The 18,661-nt window shown below is 50.9% G+C and overlaps 1 protein-coding gene across 1 annotated transcript in view; it reads right to left on the minus strand.

Moving 5' to 3' along the window:
* Positions 1-18,661, minus strand: part of Sdk1 (sidekick cell adhesion molecule 1) — an 836,641-nt gene that overhangs the window by 77,676 nt on the left and 740,304 nt on the right. Inside the window, exons 29-31 of the mRNA XM_042686840.1 lie at positions 13,153-13,347; positions 9,797-9,998; positions 2,987-3,090 (exon numbers count right to left, since the gene is read on the minus strand). Of these exons, the coding sequence (XP_042542774.1) occupies positions 2,987-3,090; positions 9,797-9,998; positions 13,153-13,347 (501 nt within the window). The remainder of the gene's footprint in view (positions 1-2,986; positions 3,091-9,796; positions 9,999-13,152; positions 13,348-18,661) is intronic.

The following is an 18,661-nucleotide window of genomic DNA, read 5'->3' on the forward strand; positions in this document are numbered from 1 at the left end:
AGTAGAGGGTAGTTGGCTCCAGCCCAGAAAGTGACAGTAGTTCTGCTGCGGTCTTGGGTGGGGGGCAAGGATGGTTTGACCTCTGTCCATGCTAAGCCCCTGCCCTCTGGTTTGTCATCTGCCAGGACCTAGAGGGTCTTCTTCCCCATGCTTTGCTGCTCCCTCCAAATTATGTGATCCTGTTGGGTACATAAAGTGACCTGTTACTCTGGGTCTCCCTGCCTGATGATTCAATAAATGCTCATAGAGCTGAGTATGATCGGCTCCATATCCCCCTGTAAGTCCCTAAGCACTTGCTCTACTCTCTCCACTCACTATCCCTGTGTCTTTGGTCTGAGGTTCTCCTCTGAATCTGTCACTGTCTTTATCCTCAACCCTCAGCTCTTTCTCACCTAGCTATCTCCCCTTCCCAGGCTCTTACTGAGAACACCTCAAACCAGCAGGCAAGACAGGAGTTTCCAAATGCCCCAAGCTGGCAAGCTGTGCTGGGGAGGGAAAAATCACCCTAATAAGAAAAATACTGAGGCAGGGGTGGTGGTATGTGCCTGTAATCTCAGCACTCTGGAGGTAGAGGGAGGAAGACTGCACATTTGAGGCCAGCCTGGGATACATAGGAGACTCTGTCTAAAAAATAAAAACAACAAAAACAAGAGCTAGGAATGTAGCTCAGTGGTAGGGTGCTTGCCCTAGCATGTGCATGTGCAAAGCCCCAGGTTCCATCCCCAAGCACTGCCAAGAAAGAAAAGGAAATGAAAATGTGGATCAGTGAACCCACAGCTCAAAGAATCTTCTAAGTCTAAGCAGGGAAAGTCTTGCCCATCAATCTTCAGCCCAGAGTCAGAGACAAAGCAACCCAAACACAATGCAAATAGGCTGCAGAGGAAAACTGCAAGTCTAGGAGAAGGAAGATGATGTGATAGGTGCTTCAAAGGCCTTGATTTGAATATCAAAGGAGCAAGAAGGGCCTTGGGAGCCTTGAGAGCCCCTTGAATAGCTTTTCAGAAAGGGCCCATTCCCCTGGGTCACAGCCAGCCTGTCAGATCTTGTGCTCACTTGCTTGTCTGAGATAACACAACAATAAAACCAGCTCGTTGTGCGGCTTTCTTTGGGAGAATTACTGCAGAGTTGAATTGTGTTAAATGCAAGATTTAGATGAATGCATTCATAATCCTAAGAATGCATCCCCTCCCTGTGGTGATTTGGTGTGATGTTGGCTCCCACTTTAATTGGTCTTTTGGGTGCAGGAGCCTGCAGTGAAAAGCTGGGGTGTGCTTCCCCTTTGCCCTCTCACACACCCCCTCTTCTGCCCCCATGAACTCCTTGGAGCTGACTCAGTTCCCTGTGTCCAGCACAGTAGAGACACTGAGCCATGGGTCCCAAGTCCAGAGGGCCTTCCTCTGAGCCCTGCATGTAACAAGCAATTTAAAGGCTAATTTTACTGGGCGCATAAATTAAAAGCTGAACAAAATCTGGATAACTAGTCCCCTCCCCATCCACCATTTTGCATCTGTGCATCTGTGCCCGGTGATCTGAGCCATTCCCTGCTGCAGGCACTTCATAACTACCTAGGGCTCAAGGAAGAACAGGACTCACCCATGAGCATCTTGTGACTAAAGGCAAATTGCCCCTCAGACAGGTCAGGTCACCTTCTTAGCACCTTAAAGAGAGCAGCCCAAAGCTGCAGACCACCTGCTAGGCCTCTGTGGAGTCACAGACTGAGCAGATGGCCAGCCAGGTAATGCCCCTGTGATCTGGGACTGAGTTAACTTTTGTATACCTTTCTCTCCCTGTCTCCAATTCTCCCTATTCAACCTGGGGCCAATGTCTATACCCTGAAGACTGCTGAAGATGTACTGAAGTGCTATCTTCCCATGGCTGCCCTGTTTCTTTATTTAGCATATGGGAAAGAGTGGCCAGACCTAACGTGGGACTCCTGAAATTTGGGCCTGGGGTCTAAAAATGAGTTTCACGCAGTCTTCTCTCCTTCAGTACGGCTTCTCCTGGCCTCATAATTGCCTGGTATCCACAAACTGGTAATAGTTGTGGTGAGACCCGAAGACACAAATTAGTTCTGAAGAGCAAGTCTGGTTCCCAGAGACTTGAAGACTCTCTTACCAGGGCCCCCAGCCCCTGCAAACTCAGCCCAGTGGGGAGTGTGGGATCTGTAGCACAAATTATGTCCGCATGGTGCTGAGAAGCTGACCAAGTTTTCCCTCTACCTGCTGCCTGGTCCCTTGGGGTTGGGGGGGTGGGGGCTTGGGTGGCTTACAGAACTTCCAGGTTCTATAAAGAGCAGCATAGAAGATATGAGGTCATGGGGTGAGCCAGCAGAAGCTGTTCTATTTGAAAATGGTTCCACTAGTGCGTTAAATGGAAAAGCTAGAGCCCTGGGGTTGTCTTGGGGAATTATTATAAAGCACCGCTGGGTGAACTAAGCGCTCAGGCTTCGGGCTGGATCTGCGTGTTATACAATATCCATCCTTTTTTCTATCCCTCAAGTCAGGTTATCACTGCTCCACTCGACTGATGGAGTTGTCTCTGGGGCTTACTGTGCCCTGCAGGACCGGGTCGCTGACAATCACGATGGATCTTCAGGCCCAGTGCTGCTGAGGTAGTGCAAGTGGAAAATCCACCTGGCGCGCTGAGGGGCTCTGCCCCCCATCACTTACCTTTGCTACTGTCAAAATGGAGCATCTTGTGAATAAGAAGAATGGGGGAACCTCTTCAACCCAGCTCCTGCTGACATTTATTTTTAACAACGCTATCAATTATTCAATTTCTGGGATGCTAATGGATGGTTGGGCTTTGGAAGCCAATCAAAGATAGTTCCATCCGTTCAGAAGCCCTGATTTACACCTGCAGGGTACGCAGGAGTGCTGGGCCTGTGTTACCGGCACATGATGTAAGTGGGGGTCTCCCTTTAGGGGCCTGTGTGCCTGCCTCACAGGAGAACCCAGATTGCTTTAGAGGGCCCAGGGCTGCTCACCGTCCTGCAGAGTGGTGACCGCTTCTGTCTCTGAACTGAAGTCACTGTCCCCAATGTCGTTGGTGGCTTTCAAGCGCAGCTTGTAGGAGGTGAAGGGCCTCAGCCTGTAGCGCAAAAAGTCCTATAACTACAGGAGAACTGCCACCCTTCCCAGCCCTGGGGTGCTGCTCTAGGGAAAGCCCAGAGGAGGGGTGGATGTCTTCCCTCCCCTCCCCTCCTAGCTGGGCTGGTGAGAGTTGAGACAGGGCTGCAATGACAGACAGGGCCTTTAAGGAAACTTGGGTCTGTGTGGAGGAACAGCTGTGAACACCCTGGTCTTTCTTCATGCCCAACAAGAAGGCTCTGGTCATGATGCCCCACAGCTTCTGTGATGGGAGACCTTCCTGCTTAGAGTCTCTGCTCTCTGAGGGCTTTCTCAGGACTAACTAACAGATCAGTATTCCATGGATCAATCCAGAGCAAATGGAGTGTCTGTCTCCTGTGTTCTCCTCCCTAGGAGCTGCCCACTGGACTGGCCCAGGTCACTGCCCTGTGTCCACCTCACACTGGACCAAGCCCATGGTAAGCCCAACCCCATCTAGCCTGCAAGAGAGTGTGCAGGCCAGAGTCATTGTTGTGTCCATTCAAGGGTGAGAAAACAGAGGCCCTATCAGGGGTACTTCCCTCGTCCACTGCCCGAAAGTAGTGTGTGGCATGGGGTGGTCTGGGGTAGGCAGGGGGAAAGCCTGTCTAGAAACAACATCTGCACATCGCTTCACACAATAAGACTGTGTCCATGCCATCTATGTCAGCTTACAAAAGGGCAACTTAAAGGTTGCTTTCACTGGCCTTGTGACTGAACTAAACGCTGGATGCTCAGCTCATAGCCCCATTTTGCATCTGTGCGTGGTGATCTGAGCCATTCCCTGCTGCTGTCACTTCAGAACCATGGTAGGCTCTGGAACAGGATCCACAAAGAAGCATGTTGTGATGGAATGCCAGCTGCCCCTCAGACAGACAGCATCACTTTCTTAGCATCTTGAAGAGAACAGTCTACCTGCCAGGGCTCCAGTGTCACAGGCTGACCTGATGGCCACCCCACCCCTGACTGTTGTAATTATGCACACCGTTCTCACCCCTGTCACCTTTTTCCTTATCTAATCAGAGGCCACTGTCTGTGCCTTCGTAGATGGCTGAAGATGTACTGAAGTACTGTCTTCAAATGGCTGCCATGACATAAATCTCCTTTCTCAGCCCTTTACCATGTCTATTTGGTGAACTGGGGAGAGTGGCTAGGCTTAGTGTGGGACTCCTTGGGTCTAAAAACCTGGCTTCCAACGATCCCTAGAGAAATGCCCCAGTCCCTAAGACTTCAGGGCCACAAACTTCAGGCCCATTTCCACCTTCCCTGACTGTCCTTTCTCCTTCTACTGAGAAGCCCCCCTTCCTCCCCACCCCCCCGTACCTCTGGGGTCTCCTGAGCCAGCTGTCATGCCATGACTTACACTGGGACTTGGGTCAAACTCTCTGTGCAGGCACCCCCCCCCCCACCCCCAACCCCTCAGCTGCCCTGACTGGTCAGTGACAAACACCCAGGCGGGCTCAGTATTTGGCTGGATATCTGTGGATATGGCTTGCTGGTGAGCAGGTAACAAAGGTGTAGCATTTTCCCTTTTGTCCCCCAGCAGCTCTGTGCCAGGCCATGGCTGACCATCACATCCCTCTCCCAGGGAGAGATTCAGGGTGATTCCAGATGCCAGAGTCCCAGGCCTCTTAGCCCATAATGAGTTGTCCTTGCTCCTCATATAACAGGTGGTTTTGCTAAAAAGCACTGGCTCCTTACTTGGGCCTAATAAACAAAAAGCAGGGGAAAAGTATGGCACATTTGCCTTGGTTTTGTAGCTGTCTCTGCGCTGAGCCATTCTCTGTGCAGAGGCTCTGCCGTCACCTTGGCACCCAGAAAGGATAGATCTGAGAACAACACACTTGCAGGGAGGAAGGGAGGGGCTGAACCTAAAAACCGGACCAGTAGAAATCCTCCTCAGGACAAGACCACAGTCGGGCAATAATGACTTGTCTATCCCACCACTGACAACAGCCGTAATGACTTTTCTGGAAGCCCTCCCCAGACAAGGGCTGATGCAGGGAACACACCAGTGAGCAGGACTGTCTAATACGAATGCACTCACCTTTCCTCCCCCTACCCTCAATTCTTTGTCTACTGAAACCTAAAGCTTATGTCCCGAAGATGACTGGAGATTGGGCTGAAAAATGTTTCCTCTGCCTCTCTCCGGGGTGTGTCTTGGCCACCTGATAGTTCTAATAGTTTTAATAGGATTTGGCAGATAGGGGTGAGTAGCCAGACTTGGTATGTGGAAGCCCAGGAACTTGGGCTGGGTCCTCCCACAGAATCCCATGGGAGCCCTGATGCTGAAGGAGCCCTACGAGGGCAGAGCCTCATGCTGCCCACCCCGTCAACGGCAGCCCCGCTGCTGACCGCCTGACACTGCCCAGCCGGGAAATCCATCTTCTCAAGAAAGGATTCTGCTTTTCAGGAAACCCGTACCATTTTTTGGAAACCGTGATCAGAAAATCGTCACCCCTGCTCTGGCACACTATCTTAATTAAGACAGATGACAGTGTTTCTCCACAAGCTTCAAGCACTCAGCTTAGATAGGCCTGGCTTCAGCCCAGAGGCAGGGACAGCCATCACCAGGAGCCTGGCTGGCTTAATCCAGCTTAATGGAGACGTTGCTGAAGTCCTACCAGCGAGAATAATCTCTGTGGCAGGTTTCTGGGATCAGCCATTGTTTAGTTCAATCAGACACGTTCACTTTTCCTGCGTCCCCGAAGCCACTGTGGCATGACTTTGTGATAAAGGTGGCTCGTCCCCGGTGACTTCCTAAGCCTTGCCCACTGGCTGCCTGCCTCCGCATGGCTGGCTGCTTCTCTTTCTCGTGTGTGGGAGGTGGTCTGCAGGAAGGTAGACTGTGAAGTCAAACAGCACCCCCTCTTCTAGCTCCCAGCCCATCTTGGATAGCACACTGGGCCCTGGCTTCTTCATCTGGGCAGCCCCTTAGGAGGCTCTGGCCTGGAGGAAGTGCTCCTTTAACTCTAGCTGCCATAGTTGTCATTGTCAGCCATTGTCAGCATAAATCTAAGTGACCTTATGCTCTGTTCATTTAACTTCCCTCTCGCCATCCCTCCTTCTCTCCTCTTCGCTTCCTCCTTTTCTTTTGTCCTCTCTCTCTCCTTCCCTCCCCCCATCCTCACCCCCTCTCTGTGATACTCAGAAGTGAGCTCAGGGCCTTGCACTTGCTAAGTGCCCTGACATTTGAGGCATTCCACCAGCCCTTTCTGCTTTAGCTATTTTCCCTATACAGTCTTCTGTTTTCTTCTAGGGTCCACCTCAGACTGTGCTCATCTTATGTATGCTTCCAGCAATTGGTATTACAGGTGTGAACCCCAGCACATGGCCCCGTAATTGTTTTATGGATGCCTTACAAGACTCAGTAACAGTGAGAATGAGCAACAAGCCTGCCTTGTTTATTGCTGTAGCCCCAGATAAGAAATGCAAATGAAACATCAGTGAGATTCCATCTCACCCCAATCAGAGTGGCTTTCATCAAGAAAACAAACAACAAATGTTGGTGAGGATGTGGAGGCCCAGGGGAAGGAGATCCTGACACAATGTTGATGGGAATGGAAATTAGTGCAGCCACTAATTTCAGTATGGATGTTCCTTAAAACAAAACAAACAAACAAAACTAAAAATAGAACTGCCTACTATATGATTCTGCTACACCATCCTGGCCATAAATCCTAAAGAACGAAAGTCAGCAGACAATAGAGCCATTTGCATATCCATGATAGCATCACTGTTCATAAGGACCAAAAAATGGAATCAGCTTAGGTGTCCGTCATCAGATAAAGAAAACATGGTCTATCTACACACAGTAGAGTATCAGCCAGAAAGAAGAATGGAATTATGTTATTTGTAGAAAAATGAATGGAACTAGAGATCATGATGTTAAGTGAGATAAAGCAGACTGAGAAAGAAAAATATTTCATGTTCTCTCTCATATGCAGAATCTTGTCCTTAAAAAGAAAAACATGGCTGGGGCTAGTAAATCAATCCTATAGTCCTAGCTACTTAAAAGTCTGAGATCTGAGAATCCAGGTTCAAAGCCAGCCCAGGCAGGAAAGTCCATGAGACTGTTATCTCCAATTAACCACCAGAAAAACAGAAGTGGTGCTATGGCTCAATTGGTAGAGTGCTAGCCTTGAGCAAAGAGCTCAGGGACAGTGCCCAGGTCCCGAGTTCAAGCCCCACAACTGACAAAAACAACAACAAAAACAAAAATAGGAGATCATGAATGTAAAACAGATGGTTTGGGGGTACTAGTGGGAGGTACTGGGGGGGGGATGAATGAAGAGGCTGAAGTACTTCATGCACATGTATGCGCAACATAGAATGAGACCTGTTGAGATTGCTTTAAGGGGGTAAATGGAGAACTAAGGGGGAGTCATAGAGTAGGGAAAGTTGGCCAGGGTTACAGTAAGCATGTACGGAAATATCACACTGAGACCTCTTTTGTACAGCTAGAATATACTAATAAGAAATGTACAAGCTGAGCATTGGTGGCTCAAGCCTGTAATGCTAGAGACTCAGGAGGCTGAGATCTGAGGATTGTGGTTTGAAGCCAGCCTGAGCAGAAACATCTGTGAGACTCTTACCTCCAACTAACCAGTTTAAAAAAGAAAAGGAAGAAAGGAAGAAAGAAAGTGGTAGATTGCCAGCCTTGAGTGAAAAAAAGCTAAGGGATGGCATCTCTGCTGTGAGTTCAAGCCCCAGGAAGGGCATGCAGCAGGGGCTCCAGCTTGCCATCACAGCTAGTGGGGGTGGTGTGGGATGTCACTGTCCCTAACAATTTAGGGTTATGCTGTGCACTCTTTAGAGATGCTCACTCTCTACCTGCCAGCCTGGGTGGTGCTGAGTAGCACCAGCTTGTGAGGGTCAACCATGAGAAGCAAGGTCAGATGGCCGTGGGAACTTTCCCAGCTGGGGCGAATAGACCGGGTATGCAGGGGAGCAGAAGGCAACTTCCAGTAGCAGGATCACTCACTGCCTTCCCAGAGATGGATGAACTAGGCTGGGAGCCGTGGGGTAGGGGCATGGTCCCTCTGCAGATGCTCTCGGCAGGGGGCCAAGCTGGCAATCTGAAACAGGGGGATTGGCGTTCATTCCCAAGAGAGCAGTGACTTGTGGCCCAGAGGAGATAGTGACCTTACCCTTCACTTGGGCACGGGCTAATGCAGCAGCTTCCTGCTTCCACTCAAACCATCTCTGCACAATAGACTCGCTGACTCTCCATCCCTCAGCACCCAGCCCACATATCCCTTCCCACCAGGACCCTCATATGCAGGCCAGGGTTTCCAGGATGAGCATCCCCCAGCATCCTCCTTCACCCTTTCAAGTCCCTGAGAAGTCTGCTCTCCGCTCATGGTTCCAGGACAAGCACACCTCTGCTTGGGAATGGGTCCAGCAGAATTGAGATTCTGACTCTGCCATTGCTCCCCAGGGCAAGTCGTTTAATCTCCATGGATCTCACCTTGTTCATTTATAAAAATGGCGCTCACAGCACTTGCCAGGGCTCTGGAGACGGTTTAACCATCCAGCCTGCCCTTGGAGAGCCTAACAGATCTTGGCACATCTGGAAGGCTTTCTCTATCTCCTCGGCCCCTGGTTTCTCCCATGGAGTCCACTGATGCTGTGGGGGAAGCAACCTCAGGTCCTTTGCACATTCTGTATGCCCCATCTCCCAAATTCCTATTATCCATACTTAGAAATGGCACAGGGTCATGGACATGTTTGAGAACATACCTTGTACCAGAATTCTTCTAAATAGCTATTCAAATTTGGGGCTGAGCTATGCACCTGAGCAGCTCTATGCACCTTGTCAGGGAGCAAGAAGATGATTTTCCTGATGGTTTCCTAATGGGAACACTGCCTCTCCTCACTGGGTCACTTGGGGTGGGTGCTGCTGTGCATGGGGCCTGGCCTGCGAACCTCTGTCTGGGCTTCTGTCCTTCTCTAGGTGCTGTTAAGGGAGCGGGCTCCAGAACCCCAGAGAATGAGGACCACACTGCCTTGCCTGTATTAATGTTGGGACAAGCTAGCTTGGCCATACACAGTAGTTTGTGGGCTATGAGGAGGTGTGCGCAAGTGGCCTGGGCATCTTCTGAGGTACTGCCCACCCTGCAGAACCCCCACCATGGTGCCAAGGGAAGACTGCCACAGGCCCATGTAGCCTCCCAGATGATTAGAGCCTGCTGAGCCAACTAGGTTGGCTCCCTTGCAAAGGAGCTGGGACAAGGTCACCTTGAGGCCCACATGAGCCCAGGGTGAAGACTTCTGCTTTGCTCTTCCACTTTAACCCATGCCTGGACAGCTCTGGGGGTGTCTCTCCCTTGCTGCACTCAGGGCTGGGGGCAAGGAGAACACAAAGAGAAGGAGCATCTCTCCAACCTGCAACCAGCCGCCCACCCTTTGTCCCTTCTCCTGTTTCAAGTATAGGCCTCTGGGGGGACCAGGATGTTGGAACCCATACATCCAGGCTTAATTTCCTTCTCCCCTCCTTCCCCAGCACCCAGACCTGGGGTGTGCAGACAGCACATGCCTGGAAGGAACTCCTCTTAGGGCCCAGGGACACTGGGATCCCAGGTGTGGAGGCACTTAATAGGAACAGGGACACCCCCTCGATGGGCTGGAGAAACTTGGGACTGGGGTACAGATCCTCGGGGCAAGGAGGGTCCGGCTTCCCTCAGTACCTTTCGACAGCGCAGGCCATGGCCTCATGGCTGATGGAGGAGGAGTAGGTCTGCCACTCTCCCCTGGGCAGCTCTCGCACCTGCACGGTGAAGTAGCGGATGGGGGAGGCTCCGTCACTGCCCGGGACCCACTGGAGCCGCAGGCTGCGTGCTGTCACCTCGGCCTGTGGTACCAGCAGCTCTCTGGGGGGTGCCGGCCTCTCTGCAAGGAAAGAGCAGACCAGGCCATGTCACGTGAGATGCTATGTCCTGCAGCTGCTTCCTGCAGTTGGCCCATGAGCTGGCGGCATGGATCGGGCACTGAGGGGTATGGCAGCGGATTGTGGATGTGCCCAGGATAGGCCAGACTAGAGACAGCTGCTGGCTCCCACAGCAGAGCCAAACAGGCGAACACCTATATGCCATCCTACCACCAGGGTTGGTATCTGGGTGATAGCAAAGCTAGAGCTCTTCCAAGCACCCCTACTGTACCCCTTTAATTAATTAATTAATTATTTTGTTGGTCATGGGGCTTGAACTCAGGGCTTTGGTGCTATCCCGCAGCTCTTCAGCTCAAGGCGAGCACTTTACCGCTTGAGTCACAGCGCCACTTTCGGTTTTCTAGTGCTTTATCGGAGATAAGAGTCTCATGGACTTTCCTGCTCGGGCTGGCTTTGAACCATGATTCTCAGATCTCAGCCTCCTGAGTAGCTAGGATTACAGGTGTGAGCCACCGGTGCCCGGCCTGTACTCCTTTATACTCTCTTTGATTTGATGTTTGCTTAGTCTATAAGGATCACTGAATTTTCTTCCTTCTTGCAAGGAACCTGACTCTCAACACACATAATAGGTGTCTCTTCTCTTCTTGGATCTCTTGGGGGGTAGGGACAGGTGTGGGGTGGTGATGCAGGACTCAGGGCTAACCTGTGCCCCGGAGATGTCAACAGAGAAACCTCATAGAGGGAGTGCTGTTGTTTATCATGAGGATTGCTGATTCTGATTAAAATTTGTGGTATATAATAAAGTGGTCACTGATGTGGGTTCCACAGTGACAGGGTGTGACTTCACCAGCAGTCCTGGCCTCCTGTGCGCATGCCAGTCACTTGATCTGTCCTGGCCCAAGACTGTTACCAGGACATAGTGGTCAGTGATGGACTGCTGACCAGGGTGGCTGAGCTTACACAGAACTATCGGTAGATATCAGATTTGGGAAGGGAAGCAGGCTTTCCAGTGTGGGCATGGCAATACCTGTGTCTGCTTGTAGGACACCTGCCTTCAGCTTGGCCTCCATGAACTCAGTGCTATGGTTTGGATATGAAGTGTCCCCCGATTGGAAGGCTTGGTTCCCAGAGGGTGGTGCTTTGGGGAAGTCATTTGATCATATGGTTGATAATCACTTTCATGAGTTCACAATGAGTCCACAGACCCTAGGAGGTAGGGTCTGATTGGAGGAAGTAGGCCACAAGGGGCAGCCCTTGAGGGGTAGGTAGACCTTGTCAACAGGCACTTCCTGTTCCCCCTCTACTTCCTGGCTGCCATGAGGTGAGCAGCTCTGCTTCATTATGCCCTCCTGTTGCCACGATGGATTTCTTAAGCATTTTGTCACAGCCACGAAAGGCTAACAGATTGGTAGCTTGACATGGGTGACATGGGAGCAGCAGCCCTGTGGAAGTCATTACTGCTGTCCCTCAGGGACCTGGCCAAGGCAGGTGCTGCCTGGAGGGCCTCTGGAAGGAACCAAGTCAAAAAGATGGGGTGGAACAAGGCAGTTAAGTGGGAAGAACAAGTAGACCATGCTGGGACCTTAGGAAGCAGACGAGGAGTCTGGCTTAGTGTGGACCAGTTAGCAAAGCAGGTGAGCAGGTCTCTGGACTGGCAGGAACCTGCTGGTCTTGGGAGGGTCTGTGAGGCATGGCCTCCTACATCAGCAGGGCACAGGTTTGGTGTGGAAACAGTGTTCTGCTCAGCAGAGATGAGTGCGGTCATATGGACCCAGTAGAGCCTGGCAGATGTGGCAGGACTTGGGGATGAGTGCTTGATCTTTCCCGAGCAGCTTCCTAGTCACCTTGGGGGTGTCAGGGTCCTCATCAACACAAACCCAGAACACTTTTGTGAAAGCTGGGGAAGGGAGTTGAGGAAGAAGTGCCTACTGGGGTGACCAGGGCACCAAGAGGGCTCATGCCAGCTTCCTTCCTCACCTCCTTCATTGGCTTTAAGGTCAGAATTGTCTTCCAAGTGCCAAGTTTAGTTCTTCACTCATGGCAATGCTCTACACTAGATTAAAAAGATTCTGACAGTACTGAGGGCCCCACACCTGTTAGAGAAGTGCTCTATCACCTGATCCAGGTCCCTAACTCCTTTTAGATTTTGTTATTTTTCAGGTAGGTTCTTGTATTTTTGCCCAAGCTGACTTGGGGCCATGACCCTCCTACCTCTGCCTCTGATATAGCTGAGATTATAGGCATGTACCACCATACCCGGCTGTATTCTACAGCTTGTAATAATGTAGAATTGGTTCCACATTTTGCTTCTGGAGAGTCTTGACAACAACAGGGAGGGCCACACAGTGGCCCTGGATACCAGAGGCACAGCACACAGAGGGGAAGAAACTGGATCAAAGCAACACAGCTCCCAACCACCGCTCTAAGCATTTCTCACCAGCCTGCTGGAAGCCCTCCTGTCCTAGTTTCCCCTGGGCCTCTGGATGTGGCCATAACCTTGGCACCAGCAGGTCGAGTCAGCAGCTGAGCTGAGGCCTTGCAGTGCATTCCAGGGGCTGCTGTGGCAGGTTCCAGGGTGAAGCCCAAGGCCGTGGACAGGAACTAGCAGACAGGAGCCTGCCACACCTTCACTTGGGTCAGCTCCATAGCTATGTTAACTTGCAAATCAGGCATCAGGCTCTCCCGGCTGGGATGAGAGCAAACCTGTATGCTGAGTGCCAGATCCTGAGCCTGGAGCTGGGCAGGTATTCACAAAGACCAGTTACTAGGAAAACACTGACTATGCACCTGTCCACTGGGGACACAGAATTGCACATAAGAGAGAAGATGCCTGCCTTCTAGGAGCTTCCACTCACTGAAGATTCTCTGTTTAACACTGGCCCAGTTCCATGACCTCTCTGAGCTGTATTTCAAGCCTTTAAAGCAGGGTGCTCACCTATCTGAGAGGGTAGGCAGATGATTAGAGGTTGTGCTGGATGGGTGTGATAGGATAATGCACCTGGTTCCATGTCTGGCTCCTTGGAATCCTTCTGCATCTCTGAAGTGAAGGTCTCATCCTCCTGGGATGGGACTATGGCCCCACTATGGCGGCAACCACTCAAGCCGCCCCTCCTCCCATTCCCCCCCGGCCCCCCCCCCCAGAAGAGGTAGGCCTACCTCTCTTCTCGGTGGTGATGACCGTGGCCTCCAGTGGCTCCCCCCAGCCCTGCCTTGTCTTGGCAGACAGCCTAAAGATGTACGCAGACTCTGGGGCCAGCTCCGTGGCTGTGAACTGTCGCACTGTGGCACCCACCTCCACGGTGGTAAATGTGTGCGGGCTGCTGCTGGCCAGGCGGTAGGCAATCTGGTACCCTGCAGGTGGGACCCAGGCAGCGATGGAAAGGAGAAGAGAGGCAGGGAGAGGAGAGGAGAGTCTGCTTAGCCATTTGTTCCTTCACTTGACTGCAAACCTGAACTCTTCCCATACCATAATGACTTGTGGGATTAGAAACCCAAACATGGTCATTTGTTTCTTCTCTGTTTCTAGAGGTGGCTGTGGTAAGAATTGAAAGGGTGGTCACTTCCCATCCATGTTGATGAATGGAACTTGTTTCACTCTTCATCTTTCATCGGAACAGGATGTGAAAAGTTTCATCTCTCCTGAGCACGCTGTATGCTGAGAGAATGCATGGGAACCAGGGCCCCAGGTTGGTGGTGTGTGTGTGTGTGAATCTGCAGTGACCCCTGGCTGTGGCTGCTCTGCACCTCCACCACCTTCCCATGATGAAGCCCCTCCCCTCAGGCAGGTAGGAGAGGGAAGTCCTTTAAAATTTCCCAGCCTGCAGCAAGCAGGAAGGCCAGACTTCCCTTATGCATTCTCCTACTTTTGGCCTTCCCAGGTTGCCTCAGCCCCCTCTTCCCCCTCCCCAGAGTATAGATCCCTCCTCACCCAAGACCACGCTGAGCTCTTAGGAGGCTCCAATTTAAATAATTATTTCCTTCTTGTCAGTCAATTGAGGAGAGGCCAGCTGGTTCTAAATGTCTCTCCTAGTATCTAGGTTGTGTGTGTGTGTGTGTGTACACATATTAGGGCTTGAATTTGGGGCTTGGGCACTGTCCCTTAGCTGTTTTGCTCAAGGATAGATAGTTCTCCATTATTTGAGCCACATGTCAGTTTCTGGCTTTTTGCTGCTTAACTGGAGTTAAGTCTCATCAACTTTTCCTGCCCAGACTGGCTTAGGTTTGTGATTCTCAGACTTCCAGCCTCCTCAGTACCTAGGATTACAGGCTGAACCTATAATCTGGTACCTGGCTTCTTCTAGACTCCTGACAATTAAGGGTTCAAACTCCTCCAGACAGGCAGTCCCATGCCCACCCACCAGCATCTGGAGAGGTCTGGCCAGCGTTCCAGACCCAGCCTGGAACACTGGTGCCAGGTGCTGCCTCTTCTGAGCTCAGAGACCACATGTGGTCCAGCTGTTGATTAAAACCAGAACAGACAGGGTGCTGCGACTTCCAACAAAAATTAATGGCAGCCCAACTGTTCTTGGTAAACTGGGCAGACACAGCTGGGAAATGAAATCCAGTAGAGCGGACCTGGTCCAGTGCTGGGCAGCCTGTGAGTGGTAGCCACCTGCAGCAATGGAGAGCCGCGTCCCTCCTGATGGCCTGGCTCATGCCACACAACTTGTCAGGTGTCCTGGCTTCAGCTCAGCGAGGTGCCTGGCTGTTCCTCATAGCTGGCCCTGAACTCCAGGGTGCCTAATTACACTTGGTGCTATTTCCCTGACCTTGCAGCAAGCCCTCTCCTGTCCCTGGCTCACAGGACGCTGACCTTAGACCCCTGAGCTGCCATCACTGCTGCTCCTGCCCAACTGGCCTTAGGGAAGAAACTGGTACCTTCTGAGTTGCCGACAAAAGACTGTACCTAGAAATGGCCAGCCAGCCCTCCCAGGCTGACCGTTTCTCCGTTCTCCCCATGCTCAGTTATGATTGCAGGGGGGTCTTTAGTTTGGGGGCCCCAGGATGGAGAGTATTCTGAAATGAGGAAGACAATGTCACCGCAGTAGCTGCTGTGCACCCGCTGCATGCGAGAACCCCCCGGCCGTCTTCTGCACCCCTGCCACACAGTGGGGGTGGCCTGAAGGGGCCAAGGAAGTGGGTGTGGGCTTGGAGGCTTGTATGCCTACCCACACCTATCTTCCATCACAGTCTCTTGTTGGTCCTTGCTTGGTCTTGACCCTGCAACCCTGTTCCTCCCATAAGTGTGTGTGGGGGGGCGGATCCTAACAGAAGCAGTGGTATGTGGAGGCTGTGGCATCAGAGCAGGCATGGCTGGATGGGAATCCCCATACTGTGATGTGACCCATGGCTAAGTTAAGTGAGATGGGGACCACAGATGACATCACAGGCCACTGGGCCCCAGTTACAGGCACAGCACTCCTCACCTGGCCATTCCATCCTTCCATGTGATCAAAAAACAGTGACACTAGCTGCTCTCCACTTGCTACCATTGGCAGAGGCCCTCTCCCCACGAGTCCGGGTATCCTGGAGGTCTCTTCTGGTTATGCTCGTGGTTATTATTTCATTCTGAGGCTCCCCAGTTCTCCCACACAGTGTTGCTGCCACGGTGACCCCAAGTTGGGATGGTGACTATCGCTGTAGTAATGGAGGGACATGAGGAGACTTGACCTCCTGGTGTGGCCCCACCCTGGAGGAGCTGGGTAGAAGGTTTACCCTCCCTCTCCCAGGCTGGAACAACACTCAACTTTGCCAGATAGATTGACTTAGCCACATCGGGCCTGCTCCATTGGGCCTAGCCCAGAGCAGCCAACTCTAGTAACCATAATTGCAGCTACTTGGAGGCAGATGCAGGAGAATCTTAAGTTTGGGGCCAGCCAGCGCCTCTATCTCAAAACACAAACAGAGGACTGGGGTGTGGCTCAAGTGGAACAGTGATTGCCTATTTATGAAAGAAAGGTCCTAAAGAATTTCCCAGGAAGTCTATTATCTTCTAAGGAGTTCCTGCTTCTTGAGGGGAGGCAGGCAGGAAAATGAGTGACTTTAAAGGTCTGCTTACTTGATCTGCTTTCTGGGCATCTTTCTGGGGGTGATCTAAGGGGGCACAGGAAGAGCCTTAGGAAGGTGCTCCACTCTTCCCTGCAAACCCAGCCACCAGCCTCCTGCCCCGTGACTTGCTTCTCTTATCAGTATCTCTGTGGGTACCTTTGCTTGACTGGATGCAGGTTTTTCCTTCTGAGGCTCTGGAAGGTCTATCGTCATCTGTTTTTGGCCCTTCCAGTTCGTACCCTGAGAGTTAGAGCCATTTACTCAGTGTCGGGCTCCTTCAGACAGTGTCTAATGGCTCCTTCCCAGGAATGCGTCTGGAATGACCAAGTTCCCATCTTCCTTCAAGTGCCTTTTCTTTCTTTTTTTTTTTCTGCTTATGTGAGGCCAAGGAATCAAACCCAGGGCCTCATGCATGCAAGACAAGCACTCTACCACTGAGCCACCTTCCCAGGCCCCTCAAGTGCCTTTTCTGTCACACAATTTTGGCTCCTTATATTACTGCTTTTATTTCTCCTTGCATTTGCCTTTATGCATTTAAATACACTCATATTCTCTATTATCTGGGTTTTAAATTCTTGAATTATATCTTTTGGGACTGGCCTACTGCTATGTGATGGAAATGGGGGTTCTCTGGGTGCCCTCCTCTGGCTGTCGTGAGTCACGTGATGGTCCTCATGTTGCTATGGTGGGAAGCATGTGCCCTTTATGGTTCAATTGGGATTGGGGTGCTCTCACACAGGTGAGACCAAGACTGGGAACTGGGAGTGTCTGTGCTAGGGCAGGGGACACCTGGAAGTGAGGTTTCTGCTGAGCCCAGCCAGTGTCACACTTCTGTCTGTCCCGCCAGTCCTGCAGAGCTGGCTGTGATTGCGCTACTCACTAGAAGACCACACCGCCTCTCAGCTAGCAGGCCAAGCTAATGAAGTATTATTTACTCTGAGGAGCAGAACATGATTACAGATGCAATTTGGTTATTGTTTAATCTTTATTATTTGATCAGGTTTTTAAAAAAATATCTGCTGAGATTCTCCAGTTGCTAAAGGTAATAATCTGGTGAGGCTCAGATTCTATGGAAAGGCATGTCTTTGTGAATTGCAGGAATGGAGATGAGGTGGGAATTATTGTAGCCAGATCAGACTTCTCCTTTTCTTCTCCTCTCCTTTTCTTTCCCCTTTCTTTCCTCCTTTTTTTTCTCCTCCAAACTGAGGATGAAACACAGGATGTTCTGCTATTTAGTGATTCCCTCAGTTTTTATTTTATTATTATTACTTTTTGGACAAGGTACTGTTAACTTCGCCTGGGCTGGCTTTGAATTCATGATCTTCTGTTATTCACCTCTTGAGTATCTGAGATTACAGGCATGCATTACTACCTGATTCTCATGGGACTGATTTATTTTTTTTGGGTACTAGGATTTGAACTCTGGCCTTGCAGGCATTCTACCACCTTACTTAGACCCCCCCCGCTCCCCGCAGCCCTTTTTACTTCAGTTATTTTTGGAATAGGGGAATAGGATCTCTGCTTGGCCATCCTAGACTGCAGCCCTTCTACTTTATGCTTCTTATGTAGCTGAGATGACAGGTGCATACCTCCCTGCCCACCTAGTGGTTGAGCTGGGGGCTGAGGTGTCAATAATGTTAGTCTAGCCTTGAACCACCATCCTTCTACTCCTTGCCTCCCAAGTAGCTAAGATTGTAAGTGTGAGTTACCATGCCTGGCTGGGAACACTTCATTTTCTTATGTACAGGGTTTAAAAACTTATCCTCTACATGTGGGGTTTCCATTTCACTCATCTACACAGAATATCAACAATTTTTCCTTAAGCTGAGAGCTAGTGGCTCATGCCTGAAATACCAGTTACTGAGGAGGCCGAGATATGAGGATCACAGTTCCAGCCTGGGCAGGAAAGTCTGTGAGGTTCAATAAAGAAAAAAGCCAGTGGGCTGGGAAGGTGGCTCAGTGGTAGAGTGCTTGTCTTGCATGCTTGAGGCCCTGGGTCCGATTCCTCAGCACCACATAAGTAGAAAAAAAAGCCTGAAGTGGCACTGTGGCTCAAGTGGTAGAGTACTATCCTTGAGCTGAAGAGCTGAGAGACAGTGCCCAGGCCAGAGTTCAGACCCTACGACCGGACCCCCCTTCCCTCCCCAAAAAAAAGAAAAAAAGAAAAAAGCCAGAAGTGGTGATATGGCTCAAGTGATACAGCCCTAGCCTTGCACAAAAGAAGCTCAGGGACAGCACCCAAACCCTGAGTCTAGTCCAAGGACCTGCAAGCGCATGCATGCTTGTATACACACACACACACACACACACACACACACACACACACATTTTCCCTTCAGAAGCTCATGTTTTAATGGTGGCTTAGCACAGTCAAACTTCTCTATCAGTGGATTTTGCATTCTTTATTCAACAAACTAAAGATCAAAAGTATCCAGAAAAGTTATACTTACTGAACCTATGTAGACTTATTATTCCTTAAAGAAAATAATGTAATGGCCGGGCATCGGTGGTTCATGCCTGTAATCCTAGCTACTCAGGAGGCTGAGATCTGAGGATCACGGTTCAAAGCCAGGCCAGGCAGGAAAGTCCGTGAGACACTTATCTCCAATAAACCACT

The sequence above is a fragment of the Dipodomys spectabilis genome, unplaced genomic scaffold, assembly GCF_019054845.1.
Source record: "Dipodomys spectabilis isolate Male_0828 unplaced genomic scaffold, ASM1905484v1 ptg000098l, whole genome shotgun sequence".
NCBI classification, from domain to species: domain Eukaryota; kingdom Metazoa; phylum Chordata; class Mammalia; order Rodentia; family Heteromyidae; genus Dipodomys; species Dipodomys spectabilis.